At 37.9% G+C, this 15,178-nt stretch overlaps 1 protein-coding gene across 2 annotated transcripts in view; it reads left to right on the top strand.

Annotated features, from left to right (window-relative positions):
• The window catches only part of LOC126247998 (N-fatty-acyl-amino acid synthase/hydrolase PM20D1-like), a 253,015-nt gene that overhangs the window by 177,624 nt on the left and 60,213 nt on the right, over positions 1–15,178 (top strand). For both annotated transcript variants that reach the window (XM_049948581.1, XM_049948580.1), the window contains exon 5: positions 14,761–14,897. In XM_049948581.1, the coding sequence (XP_049804538.1) occupies positions 14,761–14,897 (137 nt within the window). The remainder of the gene's footprint in view (positions 1–14,760; positions 14,898–15,178) is intronic.

Below are 15,178 nucleotides of genomic sequence, written 5' to 3'. Positions count from 1 at the left end.
GAGTCAATGTGTAATCAGTTTGCAATTTTCCAAATTTCTTGAATATGTTTGCTGTGTATTGCTTTGATTGACACTAATTGGCCTTGTTTTTCTGCTTCATTTCATTCTCATGCCAAGGTAACAACTGAGTTAGCCAAGATCTCTCATCTCAAGTTGATGCATTAATTATTTCTTCCACCTATTTTTTCTGTTCAAGAAGATGATCAAGTCCTCTATGTAAATGGATAGAATGAGTATATTTTACATCTTATTTATTTTTTTTCATGCTCTAGTGATCCATGTTGTGAATATATCACAGTATATGGAATGTTTCAGTTTTAAAAATTTGTTATTGTGTTATGCAAACAGTACTAATCAGTTTCATATAAGTATCTACAGCTTAGATTCTATGGCAGGAAAATAAGTTTCACATTTAAATATTACAGAAAATATATTATAGAAAAATAAATATGTTTACAACAATAAATAGACAGGATCACAAATAAAGATCTGGGAACGTACCTTAGAGTTACAGTTTCATGGGTACTATTTGTTGTAGTTCAGGAACTCTTCTGTAGTCTAAAATAGTTGTAAAATAATGTGACCCTTGCGATAGGAACTGCCTTAAGTTTTTTTAAACAAGAGCTCATCATCTACTAAACACTTAACTTGTGAATGGAGAGCATTAAAAATGTTACAGACACTGAAGTGGACCCCCTTCTGTACCATAATCAGCTTTGCATGCTCATAGTGGATATTATCTTTTCTTCTATTATCATGACCGTGATGCACTCTGTCAGGTTTGAAAAGGGGCTTTTTTCCCTTATGAAACACATCAGGGATAATATACATACATCAAAAAAAGTTTTGCATCACCTCGGTTCTGAGAGCTCCGGAACCTGTACAGAAAATTGGAATAGAAATCAACATAAACATCATTTCCACCCTTTTTATTGCTCATGAAAACCACACATTGCATGTTGTACCACCATACAGTGAGACCTCCAGAGGTGGTGGACCAGATTTCTGTACACATCGGTACCTCTAATACCCAGTAGTACGTTCTCTTCCATTGATGCATGTCAGTATTTGTTATGGCATACCATCCACAATTTCATCAGAGCAAGGGTGGTCCAGATTGACCCACTCCTCCATGGTGATTCGACATAGATCCCTCCAGACTGGTTGGTGGGTCATGATGTAATAAAAAGCCCTTTTCAGTCTGTCCCAGGCATGTATGATAGCGTTCATGTCTGGAGAACATGCTGGCCACTCTAGTCAAGGGATGTCATTATCCTGAAGGAAGTCATTCACAAGATGTGCATGATAGGGGCACAAATTGTTGTCCACGGAGACGAATGCCTCGCCAATATGCTGTCGATATGGTTGCAGTATCGGTCAGAGGATGGAATTCACGTATTGTACAGCCATTATGGCACCTTCCATGACCACCAGAGGCGTACGTCAACCCCACAAAATGCCACCCCAAAACAGCAGGTAACCTCCACCTTGATGTATTCGCTAGACAATGTGTCTGAGGTATTCAGCCTACCAGGGTTGCCTCCAAACATTTCTCCGATGATTATCTGGTTGAATGCTTATGCGACACTCATCGGTGAAGAGAACATGATGCCAGTCTTTAGCAGTCCATTTGGCATGTTGTTGGGCCCATCTGTAATGCGCTGCATGGTTGCAGAGATGGACCTTGCTGTGGACGTTGGGAGTGAAGTTGTGCATCATGCAGCCTATTGTGCACAGTTTGAGTTGTAACATGATGTCCTGTGGCTGCACAAACAGCATTATTGAACATGGTGGCGTTGCTGTCAGGGTACCTCTGAGCCATAATCCGTAGGTATCGGTCATCCACTGCAGTAGTAGCCCTTGGGCAGCCTGAACGAGGCATGTCATCAACAGTTCCTGTGTCTCTGTATCTCCTCCATGTCTGAATAACATTGCTTTGGTTCACTCTGATGTGCCTTCATACTTCCCTTGTTCAAAGCCCTTCCTGGCACAAAGTAACAATGTGGATGCAATTGAACTGCAGTATTGACTGTCTAGGCATGGCTGAACTACAGACAACATGAGCCGTGTGCCTCCTTCGTGGTGGAATGACTGGAACTGGTCAGCTGTTGGACCTTCTCTAATAGGTGCTGCTCATGCTTGGTTGTTTACATCTTTTGGTGGGTTTAGTGACATCTTTGAACAGTCAAAGGGGTTATGTCTTGTCTGTTTTACAATATCCACTGTCAATGTCTATCATCGGTTCTGGGAACTGGGGTGATGTTTTTTGAGGTGTGTATATTGTGCATTGGATGTAAAGATTTCAAGTTCCTTAAGAAGATTTCTGCTTGTGGCTCTGCAGTGCACTCCTCTCATGATTCTTATGGCCCCTTTCTGTGCACATAGCACTTTTCTAGCAAGTGGCTGATACCCCCAAAATATGATTCCATATGTCATAATGGCCTGAAAATAACCATAATAAGCTGATGTAATGGTTTCCATATTTCTACAAGAGCAGGTGATGCATAAAGTATAGTTGCAGAATTCAGTCTTTTGTAAAGATCCATGATGTGGTTTTATCAGTTAAGTTTGCTATCAGTATGTAAGTCCAGGTATTTTGTACTATCCAACCTAGCTATCTGCTGGTCACCTAGTTACTCTCCTATTTCTCCATCTTTAGGAATAATGTGAAACTGAATATAGTTTGTTTTACTGTATGCAACAGAGAGACCATTTATGTTCAATCAATTCACAATACACTATAGCCAACATAATCATCTTGAAATGTGTAGGATCTGTCTAGGTATTTATGAAAATTCTTCCAACAACCTCACTACATCCCCCCCCACCCCCCCCTCTCCCACCGCCCCCCCTCCCCCCCAAAATCCCTCCACCCCTATCTCCACGTGCACCTATTTAAAACACTGACTACAGTTGCAAATCACAATATTATGATATGTGGTTTGGGTAGACAAGATGGGTTTCTGATGCAGCTACATAGGCAAATTCTACATTTATGTACAATTCTTGTTTTTTCTACTTATTGTAAAATATTATATTGTACATATTTATTTTTACATTGTGTTAGATCGGATTATGGTCCAGAGTGATCAAAACATGTAATCTAATTAAAAATGTACAACTGAGATCCAACAGTAAATGAAAATTATCATCAATTCACAATAATCCCTAAAACCTCGTTAGCTGACACCTCAAGTTTGTCTATCGAATTATCAATAATAGCATAGTGTCATCAGCAAAGATGGTTAACTTACAATATTCTGCACAAAGAGGTAGATCATTACTACGATAGACATTGACAGTGGATATTGTATCACAGACATAGTCCTGTTGACTGTTCAGAGCTGTCATTAAACCCACCAGTAGATGTAAACAACCACACACGAGCAGCACCTATTAGACAGAGGGGATCTGACAGCTGACCAGTGCCAGTCATTCCACCAGGAAGGAGGCATACGGCTCGTGTTGTCTGTAGTTCAACCATGCCTAGATGGTCAATACCGCGGTTCAGTTGCATCCACATTGTTACTTTGTGTCACATTTTCATAAATTGCCTTCTTCAGCATACATTTGCCTCCTCTCCATTCACCCCGTAGCCTTCGGTTTGATGAATGTAAACGTCATCAAAATCACCGTACAGCAGTGCAGTTCACATACCCATGGGTTCAATGTCAAAATCAAATTCCACTGTTAAAGCTAAGAGAATATGAAGTAAAGAATGATGAACAACAAGCAAGAACATTTCATCAAAGTCCACTCCTGGTATCTGGGAATTAACTTTTGTGACAGAACAAGCCCTATAATGTTCAGCTTTTCCCATCTCAGTTTCTCTGACACTGAATACCCAGTTGGAATTGATTACCTTTCTGCCTGGTAGTAAATCAAAGTCCATCTCGTTTTCAAGTAATGACTTATATACATCATCATAGGCTTCCTTCATTTTTCACAGCTGTCGCAACTCATTGCTTCTTTATATGAATTTTGGTCAGAAATACTAGTAAAACAAGCAAAATAATCTTTAAAATATTTGGGATTCAGTTTTCTTTCATGTGAATATTTTCTAATTTCTTACTGCATGTCTTCTGTATTTGACACATCACCGTCCCTTGTTGTATGCTGCTGCAAGCTGAGCACTGCCTGTATCATTATCGTGAATCAGATTAGTGTTGCACAATTGCATTTTGAATTTTCAATGAATTGCACATCACAGGCCTTCACAAATGTCTTAGGTGAATTTGGCTCAATCAGATAGTATGCTTCAGAATCTTTGCAGTATCCAACAAAGATAAATGCTTTGAATTTGCCTTCTAACTTCATTCATTTTATTTTGATATCTCTACAAAATTTGCAGGTGTATAATCTTTGGGCATCAAGCATTTAGATATTCACATGTGGCTCAGATTTAGTCTGTGACCATTCCATAATTCTGCATGAGTAACACATTGAACAGCTTTGGTTGGATACAGATTCTTCAAATAAATCACTGTCGTAACTCAGCTCAAAACTGTTTACGTGGTCCTGCATCTATCAGCTTCAATATTGTTTTTTTAACAATCATCTAGTTCAGTTGTTCCACAACTCCGTTTGTTTTGGTGTGTAAGGAATTGTCGTTTCATGTTGAATTCCATTCGCCTTTAAGAATGATTTCATACCCTGACTGAAAAACTCTTTTCCCTTCTATGTTTGAAATGTTTTAAGTTTTTGACCAGTTACATTTTCTTCTCATGCTCTGGACTCAATGAAAATGTCACAGACTTCATTTATTGATTTTAGCATGTAATGGAATGTGTGGTGTCACCGCCAGACACCACACTTGCTAGGTGGTAGCTTAAATTGGCCGCGGTCCATTAGTACATGTCGGACCCGCGTGTCGCCACTGTCAGGATCGCAGATCGAGCGCCACCACAAGGCAGGTCTCGAGAGACGTACTAGCACTCGCCCCAGTTGTACGACGACATTGCTAGCGACTACACTGACGAAGCCTTTCTCTCATTTGCCGAGAGACAGTTAGAATAGCCTCCAGCTAAGTCCGTGGCTACGACCTAGCAAGGCGCCATTTGTACCATTGCATGTATCTCAAGCTAGTCTCACTTGTATCATCAAGAATGCTGTATACCAAAGGACGATATAAAAGTTAAGTGTTCTAGTAGCTACGTCCTTTTCTTTATCACATTCATTACGAATCCTGTTCCAGACTTAACGCCAGACGGCGTGAGTTGACGCGTGCCCTTTCGGCTACTTCACTGTGGACTGGCTGCCTTAACAGTCCACTACAGAATGACTTCTTTGATATATCGTCCATAAAAGTGAGAAGGTAATGTACACCTCCCCACAGGCCATACTCATTGGTTCACAGGCATCAGAATGCTCTGTCAAGTGGGTGTTTTGCTTTTCTACTTGATGTTTTACAAAAAGGTTGCTGAGAGTGTTTACCTTTTATGCAAAACATACATGGGTCTAAGCAGATGTTCATCCAGTTCAGTCCATCAGGCAGTTTTGTTTTTAATACACATGCGCTTACACAGTTTGAATGTACCACTCTTCAATGTCACATTTTATAACTGTTGATTCCTACATCATTTGCATAGTTACAGACTGCATCTAACTGATACATGCCAGTTACCTGAGTTGCAGTTGCTATTAGTGTTCCAGAGACAATCATATAATTTTTGTTGTATATACCACACTGCACATTGTCAGATAACATGCACAATCCATGCCTTGTTGTATGACTAACCGACAGCAAATAATATCCATTGCATACACCATTATTAACAGTTATCTGCTTATTCTTCTCATCTCCAGTAACTTCAAGATGAATGTTGCCTTCTATAATTCTCCCAAGACTGCTGTTATCTGCTACTGCAGCTTTTGCAGTTCTGGTCAAATGAAATTGTTGAATGAGTCTCTTTTGTTCATCATGTGTCATGTACATGCAGAATTTACATACCAGCCATCACTGTGATGCAAAGATGAAGTTACAGCCATTAATGCATTTTCATTTTCCATATTCACAGAATTTGAAGATTTATTTGGTCTATTCTTAGCTCTACACTCACTTGCCTAATGACATATGTGCTGACATTCATAACATTTAAACAACTTGAAATTTTGCACATTGCAAATTGGTGTTCAGCCTTTGGTGTTCACCACTGTGTTTTATATTTATTTATTTATGTATTTATTTATTGACCTTCAGACAGTTTAGTACATTCATCAAGTATTGTAGCAGCCCAATGTTACTAATAAACTCATATCTTCAAATACAGATTGTAAATTTAGCCATGCATCTTTAGCAGTCATTCATCTATGAAGTTCTGGACATACAGATGAATTTACCATTAAACATATTTTGGATATTGCTTTCTGTACATTCTTTGGCTCTTTGTCAGTGCTAGCAATATTATTTCCTATAGTTCTTCATGTTTAGGTACACTTCTATCATAAATTTACAGTCATTGCAGTTAGCTGTATGTGTCAACTTTTCAAAATTAAACAGTTAGTGTCCACCCAGTCATCTTAAATACGTTCAATTAGTTCAAAAAATAAATATTGAAAGTTTTTAAATAAAATATTATAGCACCATGTTGAACATGTGCGAAATACAGTAACTCCACAAGTAAAAATCACAATCACAATAACAAACACAGCAGTTGATGCCATGCTGATACTTGGGATCTTTACTTGTCATCTTCTGAGCGGATGGTACTTTATTGATGTGGAAACTTCACTGACCTTTTTCTGCGCTCATAACCTGTTGGATGTTCACTACAATTAGTCCTTTGAGAGATTTTAAAGTTGACTTTGATGAATGAAATTAAAGTATACTGTATTGCCAGGAACACAGAAGCTATTTAGTTAGTTAGTTAGTTAGTTATTTAGTTACATTTTCCATGGATCATCTTGCACAATAGACTGTAATGATGCAGAATGAATCATTTTGTATTCACATCACAAACTAATTTATATCATTGGGTAAGTGATAAAAATTTTTGTTGCAGCATTGTGCACCCCTTTTTGTGCTAAAGGCAATGTTAATGTGGAATAATGCACATCATTTTTCCTTCTGGTATTTTAATATGTACCTCATTGTTCCTTATGAACTGTAGTGAATTATTTACAACAAATTCAAGGGGGAATAAATATACTATGAAGCAGTAGCCAGAACGCCCAACTACTTAAAAAAAGTCTCCAAGATGATCATACTCGAGCACCACATAGTATTCTTACAGCCCATTTTTGCACAATGAAGACTTTCTTTCATAAAGACCTGTATACATGCTTTGACTGATTACAATACTAGTGTCATTTGCAAAAATAACTAATTCTTCTTGTTATATATTGGATGGAAACTCGTTTACATGTATGAGAAACAATAGTGGACCTAATATTGAGCCTTGATGGACCCCAAACATGATTTCTCTCCAGTCAGAATTATGTCCCTGGACTATATTGCTTGAATTACTAAGTACAACTTTCTACATTCTTTTGGTTAGATATGACATTAGCCATAGGCTGGCTATACCATCAGTTGCATAAAATGTCAATTTACCTAGGAGAATACTGCGATTCACATGATCAAATGCCTTAGAGCAGTTGCAGAATATACCAGTCAGCACTATTTGATTATTTAATGCTTGTAAACTCTGGTGAGTGAATGTGTAAATATTCTCAGAAGAGCAACCTTTCCTAAACCCAAACTTTGATTTGCTAAGGATACTATTGTTGCTGATGTGAGACACTATTCTAGAATACATCATTTTCTCAAAAATTTTGGAGAATAATGTGAAACACGTTGGTAGTTATCTATATCTCACCTTTCTTAAAGTGATTTAACAATGGCATACTTCAGTCTCTCTAGAAAAATGTCTTAAGTTAGTGATGCATTACATGTCCCAGATAAGACTGGGCTTATTACATGGGAGCAAATTTTTAGTACTCTGTTGGAAAATTGTAAAAACCAGGTGAGCATTTTTATGAAAGAATGTATAATTTTTTTAATTTCAGAAGGAGAAGTTGGTGATTCACTCGTATGATTGAATATTATCAAACTTACATTTTCAACATACTGCTGTGATTTTGCTCTTGAACTGTTTGTCCCTGTGCTTTCTACTGTATTTAAGAAATTATTATTAAGTGCATTTGCTGCCTGTGACTCATCATTTATAGCCCTTCCATTCAATACAATAGCGATGTTGTCTTGTTCTGTGGCTGGTTGCTCTGTCTCTTGTTTCACTACATTCCATATAGCCTTAAGTCTGTTGTCGGAAGTACTGATTTCCGATTTTATGTGCATGTTCCTTGCTTTTTTAATAACCTTTCTTAGTAATTCTGAGCAGTTTTTTGTAGTGTTCAACTACTGCAGTATCCCTGCTTGTTCTTGCCAAAACATAAATTTCACTGTTCCTTTTGCAAGATACTTTAATCCCTCTACTGATCCATGCTTTTTACATGGTTGTTTAGTGTCCTTTCTCATTAACTTATGCAGAAAACTATTTTTAAACTATGATGTGAATCTATCACGGAATAAATGAAATTTTATGGCATGATTTGGTTCATTGTAAATTACATCTCATTTCATCTCCTGTAAACTGTTCGTAAAAACATTTGTCCTGGAGTCATTCATTATTCTGACTGATTTCCTCTGAGGAGTATCCATACTGTAAGGCACTATGATGTTTATCCTAAGTAACTGTGCAACATAATCAGAGAGAGCATTTGTTACTGGGTAAATAGTTATTTTCATGCTTTGAGCTTCATCAAAGGAAACATTATCAATTAGGATCCCACTGTCTTTATCTACTCATGTTGGAAAGTTAATTAGTAAAATCAAATTGTAGGATCCAAATAAGGTTTCCAAATCATTTTTCTTATCAGAATCCTTCAAAAAATCTACACTGAAACCATGGCAGATTATTAACTACTTGCTGCTGTCTGACAGACAGAACAGTAAGGAATTCAGATCCCTTATAAATAGTTAAAAATTTCCCAGTGGGGATCTATAAACAGTTACAATTAAAAGAGAATGTTTTTCAGCATTAATTCACAAGTCCATGCTTCTAGAGGTGCTGCTCATTACAAAATCTACTTTTCTCGACGTTTTTGAACTAGTGTTCTGTCTTAGTGTATTTAACAACTCTTCCTTTTCTCATGTTATTTCTGCATGAGGAAGCTACAGTAGCATAATTTTATATGTGACTGATCTAACTCTGTGGTTATGTGGTGCTCAGAAAGGCACAGGACATCTATCCTTTCAGAGCTCTCTAAATTTTCCAGACAACAAACTCTTCTACCTTATTACACAATCCTTATAGTGATAAGATGTGCAATAGTATCGAAGGAAATTGACGGAGATCCGAAATGTGAAATAATTTGGGTGAAGGTCATGGTTAAAGCAGGCCCAGACATGGTAATTGGATGTCTCTATAGGCCCCCTGGCTCAGCAGCTGTTGTGGCTGAGCACCTGAAGGATAATTTGGATAATATTTCGAGTAGATTTCCCCACCATGTTATAGTTCTGGGTGGAGATTTATATTGCTAGATATAGACTGGGAGACTCAAACGTTCATAATGGGTGGCAGGGACAAAGAATCCAGTGAAATTTTTGTAAGTGCTTTATCTGAAAACTACCTTTAGCAGTTAAACATAGAACAGACTCGTGGCAGTAACATATTAGACCTTCTGGTGACAAACAGACCCAAACTATTTGAAACAGTTAACACAGAACAGGGAATCAGCGATCATAAAGCGGTTACTGCATCGATGATTTCAGCCGTAAATAGAAATATTAAAAAAGGTAGGAAGATTTTTCTGTTTAGCAAACGTGACAAAAAGCAGATTACAGAGTACCTGACGGCTCAACACAAAAGTTTTGTCTCAAGTACAGATAGTGTTGAGGATCAGTGGACAAATTTCAAAACCATTGTACAATATGCGTTAGATGAGTGTGTGCCAAGCAAGATCGTAAGAGATGGAAAAGAGCCACCGTGGTACAGCAACCGAGTTAGGAAACTGCTTTGGAAGCAAAGGGAACTTCACAGCAAACATAAACATAGCCAAAGCCTTGCAGACAAACAAAAATTACGCGAAGAGAAATGTAGTGTGAGGAGGGCTATGCGAGAGGCGTTCAATGAATTCGAAAGTAAAGTTCTATGTACTGACTTGGCAGAAAATCCTAAGAAATTTTGGTCTTATGTCAAAGCGGTAGGTGGCTCAAAACAAAATGTCCAGACACTCTGTGACCAAAATGGTACTGAAACAGAGGATGACAGACTAAAGGCCGAAATACTAAATGTCTTTTTCCAAAGCTGTTTCACAGAGGAAGACTGCACTGTAGTTCCTTCTCTAGATTGTCGCACGGATGACAAAGTGGTAGATATCGAAATAGACAACAGAGGGATAGAGAAACAATTAAAATCGCTCAAAAGAGGAAAGGCCGCTGGACCTGATGGGATACCAGTTCGATTTTACACAGAGTACGCGAAGGAACTTGCCCCTCTTCTTGCAGCGGTGTACCGTAGGTCTCTAGAAGAGCGTAGCGTTCCAAAGGATTGGAAAATGGCACAGGTAATCCCCGTTTTCAAGAAGGGATGTCAAACAGATGTGCAGAACTATAGACCTATATCTCTAACGTAGATGAGTTGTAGAATTTTGGAACACATATTATGTTCGAGTATAATGACTTTTCTGGAGACTAGAAATCTACTCTGTAGGAATCAGCATGGGTTTCGAAAAAGACGGTCGTGTGAAACCTAGCTCGCGCTATTCGTCCACGAGACTCAGAGGGCCATAGACACAGGTTCACAGGTAGATGCTGTGTTTCTTGACTTCTGCAAGGCATTCGATACAGTTCCCCACAGTCGTTTAATGAACAAAGTAAGAGCATATGGGCTATCAGACCAATTGTGTGATTGGATTGAAGAGTTCCCAGATAACAGAACGCAGCATGTCATTCTCAATGGAGAGAAGTCTTCCGAAGTAAGAGTGATTTCAGGTGTGCCGCAGGGGAGTGTCATAGGACCGTTGCTATTCACAATATACATAAATGACCTTGTGGATGACATCGGAAGTTCACTGAGGCTTTTTGCAGATGATGCTGTGGTGTATCGAGAGGTTGTAACAATGGAAAATTGTACTGAAATGCAGGAGAATCTGCAGCAAATAGACGCATGGTGCAGGGAGTGGCAATTGAGTCTCAATGTAGACAAGTGTAATGTGCTGCGAATACATAGAAAGATAGTTCCCTTATCTTTTAACTTCAAAATAGCAGGTCAGCAACTGGAAGCAGTTAATTCCATAAATTATCTGGGAGTACGCATTAGGAGTGATTTAAAATGGAATGATCATATAAAGTTTATCGTCGGTAAAGCAGATGCCAGACTGAGATTCATTGGAAGAATCCTAAGAAAATGCAATCCGAAAACAAAGGAAGTTGGTTACAGTATGCTTGTTCGCCCACTGCTTGAATACTGCTGAACAGTGTGGGATCCGTACCAGATAGGATTGATAGAAGAGATAGAGAAGATCCAACGGAGAGCAGCGCACTTCATTACAGGATCATTTAATAATCGCGAAAGCATTACGGAGGTGATAGATAAACTCCAGTGGAAGACTCTGCAGGAGAGACGCTCAGTAGCTGGGTACGGGCTTTTGTTGAAGTTTCGAGAACATACCTTCACCAAAGAGTCAAGCAGTATATTGCTCCCTCCTACGTATATCTCGCGAAGAGACCATGAGGATAAAATCAGAGAGATTAGAGCCCACACAGAAGCATACCAACAATCCTTCTTTCCACGAACAATACGAGACTGGAATAGAAAGGAGAACCGATAGAGATACTCAGGGTACCCTCCGCCACACACCGTCAGGTGGCTTGCAGAGTATGGATGTAGTTGTAGATGTAGATATGTTGATGATATAAGTTAACCTTGCTTTTCTGTGCACTGTTAAGCATTTTGTGGGGCGCTTCTGTTATTTTCACTTCTTTCAAAACAAGGTGCTTGAATCCTGATTCTAACCTAAAAAAAGGTGCCCTCTGACACCAGGCTACACTGCAGGGATCTTGCTATGTGTGATGATGGCACCCCGTATATTATCTGCAAGAAGCTCAGCCAACCTATCTTTCCCTCTCCTATTCAGGTGTAAGCCTGTCTAATATGTTCCCATCTCCCAATTGTAGCTGCACTCACATGTGGTTTTTGAAAGGTAAATTGCGAGACAGCTATGCGATTTGAGAAGTCATTTTTTTTTATTTTCACACCAAGTTTTGGCAATTAAGTGTGCCACTTTCAGGCCCCGTATGTATCTCATGTACAGACATGAGGCCTGAATATGGCATGCTGAACTGCCAAAACTGGTTATGAACATAAAATAAAATATCTTCTAAGAATGCATGGTCGTTTCGAGATATTCCGTCTTAACTATTTGACCAGCTGCTGTCCTTAGTGGTTTCTTTTAATGGCTGTAATGATAATAATTTATCTTTTATATTACACTAACATCTACAACATGAACAAAAATTACTAACTGAGATGTGTCCGACAAATCAATGCTCTCATAAAAAGTGATTGCAAATTCTTCGCATGGTATCGCATGATTACACAAACTTTTCTTAATGTCATCAGCCATCGTACCACTTTGCTGAAGGACTGTTTGTCTTGATAAACATACTTGTTCAAACTCTCTTTTTTTATCAGAACATTGTACGTCTGAAATGTCCAAGAGAAACACCTTGATGAAGTCACCTTCAGCAAAAATCTGTAAGGATTTGGCAATTTTTCTACTTATTATAAAAATAGCTTTAACTGATTTGTTGCACTGAGTCCTTGGTTTGACAAGCATTTGTTGCTGCTTGTCCAAATTAGAAATAAGTATTTTAACTTGTCTCTCTGTAATTGACCTGTAAGCTGTTGTTCAGAAGTGCGTTTCACAAAAAAGTGCATTTTAATATTACATTCCTTCACAACAATTAGTGATTCACTACACAACAAACAGACATGTTTATCTTTATATATGGCAAAGAAAAATCCTTTGTCTTGGAATTGATGAAATTCACCTGCATTTACTTTTCTCATCTTAACGCGAGACTTTTGCAAATGAATGCATTAAAGATGCGTAGAAACACCTGCACAAAACTGACAAACAGCTAGCAGACAACTTTACACATGAACTGACAACAGTAACTAGTGTTTTCGGCAATATACTGCCCCTGCCGCTGTTGTTCATATTTGTACATTTTGTGTCTTAGTTGGTAAATTTCGTGTCCTTGTTGCCTACTTCCAACATCTGTGATCCACCGGTGCAGAGAGAGAGAGAGAGAGAGAGAGAGAGAGAGAGAGAGAGAGAGAGAGAGAGAGAGTGTGTGTGTGTGTGTGTGTGTGTGTGTGTGTGTGTGTGTTTTTCAGCACTGATCCAGAGGCGAAAATACTTCTCCCCACACCCCTTCAAGGTAGTGAGCTGTTTCCACTACTCTCTGCACACACATAGCCCACAATTTCACACTCACACTGGAAAAACATTTGGCTTGGTTGTTAAAATTCTACAATGATGAGAAATGGAATCTCAAATTGCACTGAGTAAGCAAAACTTTCACTGGTCTGCATCATGAGCTGCAAACCCGAGGTGAGCTGAATGTTGGTGGAAATTTCCAAAAATGTGTACCAGGTGGAGTGCGATGAAAGTGTCTCGTTATCTCTCCCATGAATTTCTTCTGTGGGCCAGATAGAAACCAATTATGGGCCAGATCGAGCATATGGACCACTGGTTGCCCATCCATCTTTTACATAAATGATCTAGCACTCAATATTGATTGTCGCTCAGTTTTCTTCCCAGAGGACACATCTATAATCATGAAAGTAACACTGACCAAATTTCTCAAACTGTCATAAATACTCTAGAAAATTAGATAACTAATTTAATCTAAATAGGCTGAAATCAAACATTGAGAAACTCAGTTAATACTTTAAAAAAATGGAAAGTTAAATCAGTGGCCTCACGTATATAATACCTCCTAAACAAATTAAATAACCTGATGTTTGCAGTGATGATTATATATAATGCAACCAGCATGAACATCAGGAAAGAAATTCATCACAGCTGCTTTAAATCAGTAATATGGTATGGAATATTTTGGGGCAGCTTGAACATTATTAACACTCCAAAAAATGTCATTAGGAATATTCATAATGCAAAGTGAAGAAAATCATATTGCACACTCCTAAAAAATCTAAGAATACTAAGTGATTCTTAATCATACATTTATGAATTGATGATATTTGTTCACACCAATTTCAGTTTATTTATAGCAAATCAATATCAGCATGAATATAACACTTGGAATCACAATAATTTTATGCGGAATGTCCATGATTCGAAACTTTAGGCTCAAACTGTGTAGTGTATGGGCACTGAACTCTGTCACAAAGTGGAAGAAGAAGGTTTGCTGAATATTAATTTAGAATCACTGGAAAAAAACTTGTCTCATGGAATGCTGTAGGAATGATATTATTCAATTGGAGAGTTCATTATAATTATCTAAAAACTTGAGCAGAAGAGAGCAAATACTTATGAATAAAGTTTATTATTTTTTTTAAAAATATAACCAATACAGTATATATGTTAATGACATTTTAAGAAAAAATCCTAACTAATTTTTATATTTTAATGAGTCTTCTCAATATTAAGTAAATAACTTGAAATTACGTGTTAAGAGATAAGAGACTACTGTTTTATTCTATTTTGTCTCATATGGTTATGTTGTAGATATCTGGAAGGCGAGGGGCACAGGAAATAGCAAAGATACTCACAGCACGTGGTGTCACTCGATTAGATTTTGTATTGGATGAAGGCTATCCACTTACAAAAGGGCTGATACCAGGCACAGATAGGCATGTAGCAATGTGAGTAACATTTCAGTTTATCTTAAATGGTCATAGTGAACTAAAAGGAGGACAATAATATTGTCTGAAGCTAGATATGAAGTGTAATGGAAATTAAATGGTAGTTGTAAATAATGATAAATGTAATATACAGATACAAGATGAGCCTGCATAGCATGCTTGTTACAAAAGTTACATATGTATAACTAATATCTGTATTGCAATTTCTAATATATGCTTATACATGTAAAGAAATGTGTTATTTGGTGTGATAACATTAATAAGTAGATACTGCAACTAAT

The sequence above is a fragment of the Schistocerca nitens genome, chromosome 3, assembly GCF_023898315.1.
Source record: "Schistocerca nitens isolate TAMUIC-IGC-003100 chromosome 3, iqSchNite1.1, whole genome shotgun sequence".
Taxonomy (NCBI): Eukaryota; Metazoa; Arthropoda; class Insecta; order Orthoptera; family Acrididae; genus Schistocerca; species Schistocerca nitens.
This window is presented reverse-complemented; position numbering and strand designations above follow the sequence as displayed.